The 13,921-nt window shown below is 37.0% G+C and overlaps 1 protein-coding gene across 3 annotated transcripts in view; it reads right to left on the reverse strand.

The window, feature by feature from the left end:
- LOC132110792 (centrosomal protein of 170 kDa-like) overlaps positions 1-13,921 on the reverse strand; it is a 42,401-nt gene that overhangs the window by 21,320 nt on the left and 7,160 nt on the right. For all 3 annotated transcript variants that reach the window (XM_059517741.1, XM_059517743.1, XM_059517740.1), the window contains exons 2-6: positions 10,762-10,903; positions 6,747-6,836; positions 1,134-1,215; positions 796-851; positions 459-630 (exon numbers count right to left, since the gene is read on the reverse strand). In XM_059517741.1, the coding sequence (XP_059373724.1) occupies positions 459-630; positions 796-851; positions 1,134-1,215; positions 6,747-6,836; positions 10,762-10,866 (505 nt within the window). In that variant the 5' untranslated portion in view covers positions 10,867-10,903. The remainder of the gene's footprint in view (positions 1-458; positions 631-795; positions 852-1,133; positions 1,216-6,746; positions 6,837-10,761; positions 10,904-13,921) is intronic.

Below are 13,921 nucleotides of genomic sequence, written 5' to 3' on the forward strand. Positions count from 1 at the left end.
TTTACTGTGCCAGCTTTTAAGAGTTGACAATGTCATCCTTAATTTTCCATTTGTGACAAGCTTTTTTCCATTTTCAATTACAGGAAAAATATCAGATGAAATCTTGTCTTTAGCCAGAGGGTCGTTTTTCTCTCAGTGTGAGGAGAGTTAATGGTTTAATGGTCTGAATCCTGCCCGTGTGTTTGACATCAGATGAGATGACACAAGGCCACTTACACCTGTTACTAGTCAGTGCTTTGATAAAAATAGACCATGATCACCTTCCTCTGCTGAAAAGGGAAAATGAATTAGTCAGGTGGGGCACAGCGATGGTATTACTTACCAGTATTACTCACATTATTTAAAGATGATACATTGGTTTGCATCATCTACAAAGTGGTTCGAAATCTTAAGGCACAAATACAGTTATGCAGATCTTCTACCCTGACATCATCAAGGTGTTTTTTTTTTTTTTTTACCTGACATCTTGTCATCTCCTTTGTTAGGTTCTGCAGGTTTGACTGCTGGTACGGCAATGGGCTCTGTGGGTTTGCTCACTTTGGCTTTATTTGGAGAAGACTTAGGGGTTTTTAAGGGCTCTGCGCAGGTGGGCTTCTTGCCCAGTTGAAGTTGGCTTGTGAACTTCTCATGCTGACAGAAAGGAGGGAGAAGAACACAGTAAGTGCCAGAAACCTGTCATCAAGCATTACTTCAGGCAGATAAAAAATTAATAAATACATAAATAAGATCACCAAGTGCAATCCTGATAATATAAGCACATCTTGATAAACCAGTATATTATAGCAGTTGTTTTACCTTTAGAGCCTCCTCTGGCACATGTAGCTGTCCTCGCACCACAGTGAACAGGTTGGTATGTGAGTCAGGTCAAGGAAGAAAGTCTCAGAAACAGCTAAAACATATTGAATGTTTATACATATTCACAGAAAGGACACAAAATATGAAACCATATAACTCTAGTTCTACTTCTATTTTTTTGTCATGCACATACACAAAAATCTTCCAACATTATGAGTGTAAACAAATTGAATTCCAACAAATTACATACAGATACACATATGGTCTTTGAAATATTTAATTAACACTAAATCTTAAAGGCTCTCAGAAGAATATCTCAAGACAAGCGCATTCAAGGATATCATATCCAAACCGCAGTTTGTCATCAATCTTTAAAGTGATGTACATCTGTTCCTGGATCCTTACATCATTCACAAATGTCTGAGAAAAGAAAGTGTCAAATTAAACTCACAAGTTTTTCAACTTTCACTGGTCCAAATACTGTATGTCCATGAAATGTTAACATATAAATTTAAAATCACAGACAAAGTAGTTAATTTCTAATTCACCATATGTACTGTACCTTAAAAAGGCAAAGTTTTTTTGTGGAATGGATGGATATGAATGAAGGTACCAGAGGCGGAGTACAAAGTTTCATTACTTGAGTAAAAGTACAGATACCCCTTGCTAAATTTTACCCAAGTACAAGTAAAAGTACTACAGTCAGTTGTGTACTTAAGTAAAAGTATTGAAGTACTTGTTTTTAAAAGTACTTGAGTATCAAGAGTACAAGAGTACATTTTCTAAATATTGCATTACCACTGCCACAGTGCTTACATTTATGTACAGAAACGTCCTACATGGAGTTATGAAAAATGTTACTGTTAATACCTTGGAGAATGTAAAAGGAATTGAAAGTAAAATCAAGTCATTGTGATCTTTTTACTATGTTGCTTCATTTAACATTTCTCACTTACCCACAAGGCAATAGCACAATGACAACGCTCTTGACAAACCTCTGCTAGATTTTTAATGGATTTTTTGCACCCACATTTGAACCTGACTGTGTTAAACACACAGCATAATCAAGAACATCAAAGCAAATGCTCAGCTTACATTAATGTGTAATATCAGAAAAGAAAATGCAGCTAACAATTGTGTGTACATGTGAATGTTTTATTCATCAATCAATAAACCTAAACCAGCAAAGAAGGCAATATAGCACTGTTCTGACACATCTCTGAACCTGACCGTTTTATACACACAGCATAGAAGAGACCATAATAATGATTAAAGAAAATCAGCTAATCAGCTGTGTTTAGGTCAGCATACAATGAAGGAAAAATAAAATTCATCTCATTTTAGTGACAGTATTAAGCCCCTTTCTCTCACACTGACATACAGGTAAAGACAGGAGAAAATACTTTCAGCTGAATAACACCATTCTCACACACACAATCTGTGTATGAAAACTCTGTGTGTGTGTGTGTGTGTGTGTGTTTGTGTGTGTGTGTGTATACTGTACTTCAATTCAATTCAATCAAATGTCATGAAGTCTTTGGCGGAAAGCTGAAGGTGATTGCTGATAGGCTGTCCCAATCAGTGGTGCCTGCACCATCCAATCACGTTTGAGAGGGAAACAACAAATTGAGGGTTTCCGAGATGTTTCTTTTTTTCCTTCCACATGGAGACGCGTTTCTGTGAATACGCACAAATTCTTTATTGGATAGGTGTTTCTTCCACACTGATCCGGCGTTTTGGAAAAGTGAAATCGATGTTTTTTTAAACCGGTTCCCAGAGTAGATAAATTTTAAAACACCGCCTTTGCGTTTTTGTTTTGACAGTGAATCCAGTTTCTGAAACAATGACGTCATCAGCCCACGTCTCGCCCCTAGTCAGACACCGCTACGTCACGTAACGTTAACAGTAGGGCTGTGCAAAAAATCGAATGCGATTTTCATGCGCATCTCATCAGTAAAGATGCTCCTGTAATTAGAAGTATATCTCCAGCACGTGCGTTCAGATCAGGGTTGCCAGGTTTTCACAACAAATACTGCCCAGTTGCTTCTTAAAACTAGTCCAAAACTAGCCCAATCGCGTTTCTGGGAGGTTCCCCGATAAAAATTGCTTCCCGGGGTTAAAATATAATTTTTTTTGGAAGGGTTGCCCTGGTAAAATTCACATTTTAGGGCCTAAATATCACATTATTGGTATTGGGGTTGCTTCAAACCGCGGACATGAAAAACAATCGCAGACTTGGCAACACTGGTTCAGGTGGAGCGGCAGTTACTACACAGAGCCGTAGTCTACCAACAACTAACACAAAATCGTTTTCAAAATCGACAAAGAATCGCCTGCGATTTTAACATCGATTTTGTGTAGATTGTCAGTGAATTACGGCTCGGTGTAGTAAATGCCAACCGGTGTTGCCAAGTCTGTGGTTGTTTTTCATGTCCATGGGTCAAAGCGACCGCAATACAAATAACGTGATATTTAGCCCCTAAAATGCAAATTTTACCAAGGCAACCCTGCTAAAAAACGTATATTTTAACCCCGGGAAGCAATCTTTTATCGGGGAACCTTCTGGAAGCGCGATTGGGCTAGTTTTGGACTAGTTTTGAGAAGCAACTGGGCAGTATTTGTTGTGAAAACCTGGCAACCCTGATCTGAACGCACGTGCTGGAGATATACTTCTAATTACAGGAGAGTCTTTACTGATGAGATGTGCATGAAAATCGCATTCGATTTTTTGCACAGCCCTAGTTAACAGCAACAAAAACATGAAAAAACACTGAACGATTGTCTTTTTAATAACTTACATTAACACAGATTAATAAATGTATTGTTCCATGTTCATTTGTGTACCACGCGCAAGGTTCATGAGCATAGTCCATGTCTTCTCCGTTTTAAGTGTATCTGTGTGGCAGAATTACAGCGCCACATGCTTATCTGGATTGTATACTACATCGTTTTGTGGTTTAATGTGGACGCGGATATTTCTTGAGACGAGAGGAAAAAAAGATCGGATTGAGGTAAGCTCCGTCTCTGTGTGGACGGGGCCGAAGAAGTAACGCGTACTTACGGTTATGGATAGAAATGTAGCGGAGTAAAGAGTACAACATTTGCCTCTCAAATGTACTTGAGTACAGTCATGAGTACTCCCCAAAAATGATGCTCGAGTAAAGTACAGATCCCTCAAAATTGTACTTAAGTAATGTACTCAAGTAAATGTAGCCTACTCCGTTACTGTCCGGCTCTGGAAGGTACTGTTTTATATACAGAGTTTAAACACAGTAAATTAGCTTAACAAATTAAAGTTCATCAAAGATCATTCCCCTATTTAACAAAACTAACCAAGAGCTAATTAGTTAGAGTTTTGATCAATGATTTGCTATTTACCAGGCAGCAGACTGAATTAAATGGGATATTTTCAAGAATATTTGATTAGACAAGATTGTACATTTTAAATCTAGCATAGCTAGCATAAGAGATGATTTTTGATTTCAAAAATTTGATTTCATGAGGTATTTAATAAAGGAACAACAAAGTTTGGAATGTCTTCAGAGAATTAAAAAAATCTACAAGCAGTGATTTTCGGGGTTCAAGCGCTTTAAGGCATTTCATTGACAGCAGTGGTTCTTCGATTTGGACCCCAGTGGGTGATTTCTTTCAAATTTTCTTACAGACCTTTAGGGCCATGGGTCAAACAGGCCAACTTAGTTTCATTCCAGTCGACCTCCATTAACCTTGTCTAATAGGTGCTCAAAATTCATTGGTCAATGGCGGCCATGTTTTTTTAGATATGCAAATGTCCTTATAGACACCTGTGGCACTCTGGACAAAGACACTGCGTACCCATTTTTAATGTTGATCGTACAAATGGTTGTGTTGTTATAGCCATTCTTTAGTCATTCGTTTTCCCTCTTAAACATCACCAAGTGGCTAAGCTCAGTGATTTTTTTCATGTGACCCCAGATTGAGCCCCTACATGCGAGTGTTCGGAGTTTGGCGAAGATATCTTATTCTGTTCAAAAGTTACAGCCGTTTTAGTAAAAGCGGACCTGGCCCTTTCAAACATTTTGGTATCCCTTTGCGATTGAGGAAAGTTCAAGTTCCACGTTTTTTTTTTAATTTTTGATATTCACTCTGCAGAGAATTTTTCTGCACTGGCTTAGTTCAGATCGGGCAAAAACCTAGGACTGGTTTGCAAAAGCAGGCTTTTCAAAAATAAAACAACATTTCAGGTGACAAATCAAATCCGTTTTGTCATTTTGATCGGCATGCTTTTTGTCTCTCATGAGCCAAGGATTCCAAATGACATAAGGCACTTGAGTCTGCAACTAATGGTTTAAGAGTTATGATCAATTTTGTACTTTTGATCACTGTAGCGTGATCTATGTTTCAAGTCTCTATTACTTACGATCAGTTTTATGCGGAGATTCCTGATCCTTGGCCATTCTAACAATTACAATAGTGTTTCAGTGCTACATGCTTAAACCCCTAAGAATTATAATACATAAAAAAACCACACACACACACAAAACAAAAGGCTTTCCTTTACAGAAGTATCAAAAGATTACACAGCTCATCCATCAAGTCAATATCCCTTAAATCAGGGATTTTTTAAAAAATCCACTTAATAGTCTTAGAAATTGAGTTATAACAAAATGCTTATGGTTTAATCTCAAAATCTCCTTTATCTGATAATCTCCATCAGACTGTACCTATACCTGAGGAGCACCATACACACACTACACTCCATTAGCCTGCCATTCATTAAGGTAGCAAGATATTTCCATGTTTATTGAGTTCATCACAAATGGTTTACAGATCCCTCTAAACAAATCACTACAGGAAGAGCCACATCACAAAGTCTGAAAACAAGGGTGATAATAATGTGCTGTAAATTCTGCTCTGTCTCAAATATCAGCCACTTCCTTGCAAAGCACAACAAAGAAAGGGGGCAAATCGTCCTGACAAAGCAATTTCTAGGACTTTCAAGTTTAAAATTTCCCTTGAAAAGCTGACTCAATCTCCTCCCTCTGTCCTTACTACAATTTCCAAAGACCTTAAGATATTGTGCAGGAATGTGGGTTCACCGCTGGGGAATTTGTGCCGGCTCTTCAGTGGCTTACTGCAAGTTATTTCCCTTTATTCAACATGTGCCAACTTTAACTGCAGGAATATGGTAGTTTCATACACTGTCTGAACTTGTTGTGTGGAGTTTTGCTGAAAACTGATTCCTGGTCAACATGAGAAGTGTAAAAGGGACTTTACCTGCTAAAAAAGTGGATAATATGCTGCACATGCTATAATAGTAATTTCCTGCCAAAGCACGACAGGAAGAGGGATTCTCAAGAATGATTCAACATGAAGGAGTTGTAATTTGTGAGTGGCCCCATGAGTTCTCATTTAGTCATAGAGTTTCTACTGACCACAAACAGATGGACATAATCTAACACATGATACAGAGTACAGCTGCACCTCAATATATTACAACTGTAAGGTTTAGAATTACCACATTGTAAATGAACCAAGTATGAAAATGGATATTTGCATTTATAATAAACAAGTGCAATAAGAGGCTGAATATACATAAAATAGAAATGAAAAATCAAATGTTAAAGAACATAGCGTTTGTTTTTTACAGTAATAACTGACTGACCATACATTATCTTGCATATTACACACTAACAGACTATATAAGTAAATTGACATGAGTGATTTGAATGGGAATAATTGTAATATGTAAGAAAGACTGTAAAGTGATACAAGTGAAAGACTATTATGTAGAAAAATATACGATGTATAATTTATTATTGTTATAAATAAATAAGCAGTATAAATGCACTGCTCGCAAAAATATAGATATTGTGTCTTATGAACAATTTTCTTTAGAATTTGTTGTTTTAAAAATTAGCGCCATTCATTTATCAGATATGCACCACTATATTATTTTCCCTCTTACTCACCCCATTCAGGCTTCCCAGATCCTTCACTTTGTGCTCATCACTGCTGGACTCATAGTTGATGACAGCGTGCTGCTTGTCTACACTGCGAGACTGCAATCACACACAGATGAAAGCAAAAGTTACCAACCAGAGACAGTTTTTACTGGGCATTATCACTTCATGGATTGGTTATTTTTGGAAGCTGTCGTAGCATTTGAAGGTGACATATCTTACATGCAACATACCTACACTGACAAACATCTGATGAGAAACAATCTCACATTCAAGTATCGAAGATGTGATCTCAAGCTGAAGTCACATTAGTGAAAATTTGTGAACAAAAAAGGTCCATCGTCTACTGTCAAAAGCCTAGCCATGTATGAAGCACAGCTCACACAGAAGTAACTTTAAAACCAAACAGCTTTGCGCTGGACAACGCAGTGAAATATGAATTAACCAACTGAACACATTGTGAAATCTGTGTGGGGAAATCTTCCCCCTCATGTAAAATTCCCCAATCGAGTGGATCTCTATTGAAATGATTGGATTTTGCTAAAGATGGAAACAATGGAAAATGGAACAATGGACAATGTTTAAACAATGGAAAATGTTTAATGCTAAATGTTAAAAATAACTGTTTAATCAATTTTCGGTACTGTATCTTCATTTAAATAATGCGTTGATGGCAGAGGAATGGCCAACTTCCAACATCAATTGCAGACATTTTAATGACAAGTTGCTCAGGAAATAAACATTCTAATGAACAAATGAATGCAAATGCAGAAGTTTAAGGTGTAAAACTTGCATGTGCTGATGATAAAAGCACCTAAAATGAGCACGAGCATGTGTGTGAGCATGGTGGTTCTACTTTAAAAGTCACCTAATCCTCAGTTCAGTGATAAGGTATCTAATACATCACCAATCTATTTTGAGACAACCATGTGACCACTGAACGTATTGTGACACAATCACATGACCAGACTGAGTTTGATTTATGCCCAACCCAAACATGGAGGGGTCAAAGAGGGAAATGGGGGTTTCCTAACTAAACAAAGCTTATGTTTATGTCTACTAGAAACTAGTATTTGAAGACTTGAAACATATCCATATATTCAACATTTTAAATGCTGGTCTATGAGCATAGTTCTGCTATCCTGTACTCGTTATCTACCGGTAACTGGATTTAAGAAAAGGATTTTTTGTTATTGCTTTGAGGTGAAAATATTTAATTTCCATTAAAGACTTCTGAACTAAATGTGTCCATTTAGAAGGCCATTTCAACTTAAACTTGCTAAAGTATGTAGTTACTTAGGTGTTGTGAGAGGCTTAAGCATGTTGTTATGTAGTTGCTAGGGTGTTTTGTACAGTTGCTAATAATTCTATGAGATAGACAGTATACAGCCTTCCTTTAAGTGGCTGATATTACATCTGCGTTTGTGTTGTGATATGTCAAGTTTGTTTTGGGGTTGGACTCATTTCTTTAATGACATGACTTGCACTCTCTCCATCAGTGTTTGGCATTAGTCTATGCTCCTGTGGTTCTACACTGTAGTACATCTTAAAGTACCCCATGAGCTGTTTGTCCCACTTTCTATTAATAAAGTTGCATGACTAACACGTGTATACTGATGCTGTGGTCGAAAGTAACAGTCATGCCACTTAGCTGGAACACAACTTTCCTCCTGGGCATGGATTTTTCTTTCTCCATCCTTCCTAAGATCATAACAGAAAACTTGTGAAATATACTACAGTTTGGGGTTGCTAGATTTTTTTTGAGGTTTTGAATGAAGTCTTTTATGCTTACTTAAGGCTGCATAAATTTTTTTATTCACAACAAAAATATGTAAAATATGTTTAAAATGAATGTATTTTATTGTTTACAAAAAAAAATTATTAAGAAACATTTCTTATTATTATCAGTGTTGAAAACAGTAGAATTTTTGAGGAAATCATAATAAATATTTTAAGTTATAGACAGGACTACATGTTTGAAAAAAGTCATTATTTTGCCAGTTCACTGGGTCATACTTAATATTACAAAAATTGCTCATTTCACTTAAACAGAGACTTTTGATTTAACAGCATTTTCATAAAAGTAACAGTACTATTGCAGTATAAATATTAATATTATTCAGAATTTGTTTTTATTGTTAGACTTTCCGTTTTCATTTTAATAATTGCTTGTGGCTATCATTTTATACATTTTTTAAAATATATTTCTATTTATCTTTCATATATTTTTATTTCAGTTTTAGTTTTAGTAATTTTAGTACTTATTTTATTTCAGCAAGCTGACATGGTAACACTTCCAATTTAGTTTTTGATCTTATATTTATACTTACATTTGATTTATTTCAGCTTAATATCAAATAATACAACCCGAATTCCGGAAAAGTTGGGACGTTTTTTTAATTTGAATAAAATGAAAACTAAAAGACTTTCAAATCACATGAGCCAATATTTTATTCACAATAGAACATAGATAACATAGCAAATGTTTAAACTGAGAAAGTTTACAATTTTATACACAAAATGAGCTCATTTCAATTTTGATTTCTGCTACAGGTCTCAAAATAGTTGGGACGGGGCATGTTTACCATGGTGTAGCATCTCCTTTTCTTTTCAAAACAGTTTGAAGACGTCTGGGCATTGAGGCTATGAGTTGCTGGAGTTTTACTGTTGGAATTTGGTCCCATTCTTGCCTTATATAGATTTCCAGCTGCTGAAGAGTTCGTGGTCGTCTTTGACGTATTTTTCGTTTAATGATGCACCAAATGTTCTCTATAGGTGAAAGATCTGGACTGCAGGCAGGCCAGGTTAGCACCCGGACTCTTCTACGACGAAGCCATGCTGTTGTTATAGCTGCAGTATGTGGTTTTGCATTGTCCTGCTGAAATAAACAAGGCCTTCCCTGAAATAGACGTTGTTTGGAGGGAAGCATATGTTGCTCTAAAACCTTTATATACCTTTCAGCATTCACAGAGCCTTCCAAAACATGCAAGCTGCCCATACCGTATGCACTTATGCACCCCCATACCATCAGAGATGCTGGCTTTTGAACTGAACGCTGATAACATGCTGGAAGGTCTCCCTCCTCTTTAGCCCGGAGGACACGGCGTCCGTGATTTCCAACAAGAATGTCAAATTTGGACTCGTCTGACCATAAAACACTATTCCACTTTGAAATAGTCCATTTTAAATGAGCCTTGGCCCACAGGACACGACGGCGCTTCTGGACCATGTTCACATATGGCTTCCTTTTTGCATGATAGAGCTTTAGTTGGCATCTGCTGATGGCACGGCGGATTGTGTTTACCGACAGTGGTTTCTGAAAGTATTCCTTGGCCCATTTAGTAATGTCATTGACACAATCATGCCGATGAGTGATGCAGTGTCGTCTGAGAGCCCGAAGACCACGGGCATCCAATAAAGGTCTCCGGCCTTGTCCCTTACGCACAGAGATTTCTCCAGTTTCTCTGAATCTTTTGATGATGTTATGCACTGTAGATGATGAGATTTGCAAAGCCTTTGCAATTTGACGTTGAGGAACATTGTTTTTAAAGTTTTCCACAATTTTTTTACGCAGTCTTTCACAGATTGGAGAGCCTCTGCCCATCTTTACTTCTGAGAGACTCTGCTTCTATAAGACAAAGCTTTTATAGCTAATCATGTTACAGACCTGATATCAATTAACTTAATTAATCACTAGATGTTCTCCCAGCTGAATCTTTTCAAAACTGCTTGCTTTTTTAGCCATTTGTTGCCCCCGTGCCAACTTTTTTGAGACCTGTAGCAGGCATTAAATTTTAAATGAGCTAATTAAGTGGATAAAAGTGTAAAATTTCTCAGTTTAAACATTTGCTACGTTATCTATGTTCTATTGTGAATAAAATATTGGCTCATGTGATTTGAAATTCCTTTAGTTTTCATTTTATTAAAATTTAAAAAACGTCCCAACTTTTCCGGAATTCGGGTTGTAAATACTATTTTTAATATGTTTAGATTTAAAATAAAATTGAGAAACACCCTTTCTGACCTGTAGCATCAGCTCGCAGTCATCACGGCCCACAAAGATCATCTCACGGGGCAGCCGGTGTCGTGTGCCCCCGCTGCTCACGAGGAACCAGGACGTGAGGCTCATCTCTGCACTCTCCTCCAGCCTCAGTCCCTACGTCATCCTGATGGACAGATAAAGACAAGAAACACTTTCTATCAGTGACATCCCATTTCTCACTCAACATTAACTTTTATTCAACTTTTACAAAACATACATGTTTTATCCCTCTGAGATGTTTACATTTGAAGCGACAGTGGAATGTGGGTGGAGAGAGACAGAGAGAGAGATCCGTTAGACCGCGCTGAGATCTGCTGCATGCTGACTACAGAGGCCTGGGACACTTCCCTCCTCCCTCTCTAGCCTGTGATCATTGCCAGATGCGGCAGGAAGTGATGTAGGCAATTTGACTGCACACCCTACTGGGCTGTGGGATTTTTTTCCCCCCTTTTTATGAAAAGGAGGTCACATTCAGCTGCTCTGAGCTACAGCTGCAAATGGTCTGGGAAGAGGAATTGAATGTATCCTCCTGAAATACACACCATGCCTCTTCTAGGTGACCCTGTGCAACTCCTCAACCTCTTATTTTTTTATTTGATATTTTTTTACAAAACATGGTTGTGGGTTGTGTAGTTTGTAAATTATTCACAGCAATGTACAACCTCGACCGGATACAGATTGATAAATGAACAAACAAAAAACACAACCTACAATAACACGTCTCTATATAACTGCAATTATTGTAGAGCACTTGACTGTTTCTTCTGGAAGACCCTCAAGACTACTATCATACAGCACACACAAGCAGCTTGGCTGCTTCACTTTCGATATTGTGAAAGCCCTTTTTATTAACACATCGCTATCTTGACCAATAATGGGTGCTGTTTTGATATATGGGCCCCATATTTGCTGAGAGTGCACTATGATTATGCTGCTCGAGGAACTGGAACATAATATCCACTCAATAAAATAAAACAGTTGACGTCCACTTACAAATTCTTAAGGTCCACTTATGGTTTCAAAGTAGACTGAGAAACCAAGATGCATGAAATGCATTATAGTAATATGATACTATTAATTTACATAATTTATGACACTTTATATAAAATCTAAATAATAATAATAATAATAATAAATAACAGCATAGGTTTTTTTGTACGTTTGTAATCTTGTATAATAATAAAAGGGGAAACAAACAATTTATTTAAATATATATGTAATTTAATAATTTATATTCATATATATATATATATATATATATATATATATATATATATATATATATATATATATATATATATATATATATATATATATATATATATATATATATATATATATATTATTTAAGAAAAAAAATGAAAATGAAAAAAGAAAAAAAAAATATAGAGCCAGTATTGCATATTTATAGAAAGTTTTACAATGTCTTCCTGTGAGAAGCTGAGAACTTTTATTTAGCAACATAGTTGTGATATTGCCTGTAGGTTTGGGACAATGTGTCTGACAGGAATAAGTTCTGAGAAGTCCTTTACAACCCAGATAGATTACATCTTGGGAGCAGCTTGCAAGAAATGGGTTTTCTCTTTTCTGAAATACAGGCATTATTTGATCAACCACAAGAAAACCTTTATACCCATCTACTACCCAAGGAATTGAGGAATAAGCACGGTGTGGCAGAGGCAGTTATGTGGTGTGATATAAACCTCTCTCTTAATAAGACATGAAAGTGTTTTAGAAGCTGAAGAATGTTGGTCGTCAGTACCTATTAATAAACACATGCATTTCTGACAGACACAGACTTCAATCTTCAAACCCTAACAATCCCTGTACGGCTGCCGAGACAATCTTGAGAAAAGAAATACTTTAAGACTTTATTTAAAAGCTTAAAGCGAGACCTCAAAATCTGCCGACTTTACTCTTGGAGTGAGCTTCACCTTCTTGTTGGCACAAGCATGCTTAAGATATCAAGAATAGACACATCGATTTCTACAGAAGCAGCTTTGTGGCCCTAAAAGCCCCCCCCCCCCCCCCCTTCTTCCAAACTAAGTGACATATGGTGTTTTCAGTGGGTGAAAGGGTGATTTTACCAAGCTGGCTGTGAGTGCATCCTCCTGCTTCAGTGTCTGAAGAGATAGGTTGTTTTGGGTTGACAGAGTTTTTGCAAGGAACAGGAAGTGTGGCTAACGCTTTTTCCTGCTTCCTCCGGTTAATTTCTGAATCTCTGTCATCTGTCTTATTCATCTCTGAGTGAAATAAGGCACTGATTCACTCTGAAATAGATAAACAGATAAGCAGAAAAGCAGGAAAACCCCATTTTTGCTATGCTATGTTGCAATAGGAACATCTGGAACAGCATGTGTCAGACTGGGATGCTTTTCTGTACTACACATAATAGTAAAACTTGTTCGTTTCAGACTGGTGTTTCTCATATATGAAGCTTTCGCTTGACTTTCTGGATGAAGTCTACACCCATCTAATAAGATCTCCAGCCAGATAATGACACAACCGTATAAGTGTCCTCCCTAATCCACATGACCTCATATCATGACCCATGAGTACTAGCCTAACCCATCTCCACTGTCTGAAACCCAGTCTACTGAAGAGACACTCTTAAAGGAACAGTCGATCCCAAAATTAAAATTCTGCTATTTATTGACCTTCTGGACCTTGAATAAAACTTGGAATATAGTGCACAAGTTGACTGGACCAGTTTTATGCCATTTCTGGAGCTTGAAAGCACACATCATCCCCATTCACTTTTATTACCATATTTTCCAGAATGCAAACTACATGTTTTGTTACCTGAAACACAACGTATATTCCTAAACGACTTCTACACGCTCAGAAAAAAATTAAACCATCACTCATGAGGTGCCCGCTCAAGAGGTACTAACATGTACCACCTAGGTATGTATACGATAGGTACTAATATGTATATTTAAGGTACTAATGTACACCTTTTAGGGGTAAATATGGTACAAAGGAATATATTTTGAAAAGATACCACCCCAGTGACAGTTGATGGACCTTTTTTTTTTTATGAGAGTGATCATGCAATTAACATTAAAAGCATGCAAAATACACATTTATTTTCATCCCGAATCAGAGAGGGAGCCTACATTGGTCAACGTTTATTTGCTTA

This window comes from Carassius carassius, chromosome 30 (assembly GCF_963082965.1).
Source record: "Carassius carassius chromosome 30, fCarCar2.1, whole genome shotgun sequence".
NCBI lineage: Eukaryota > Metazoa > Chordata > Actinopteri > Cypriniformes > Cyprinidae > Carassius > Carassius carassius.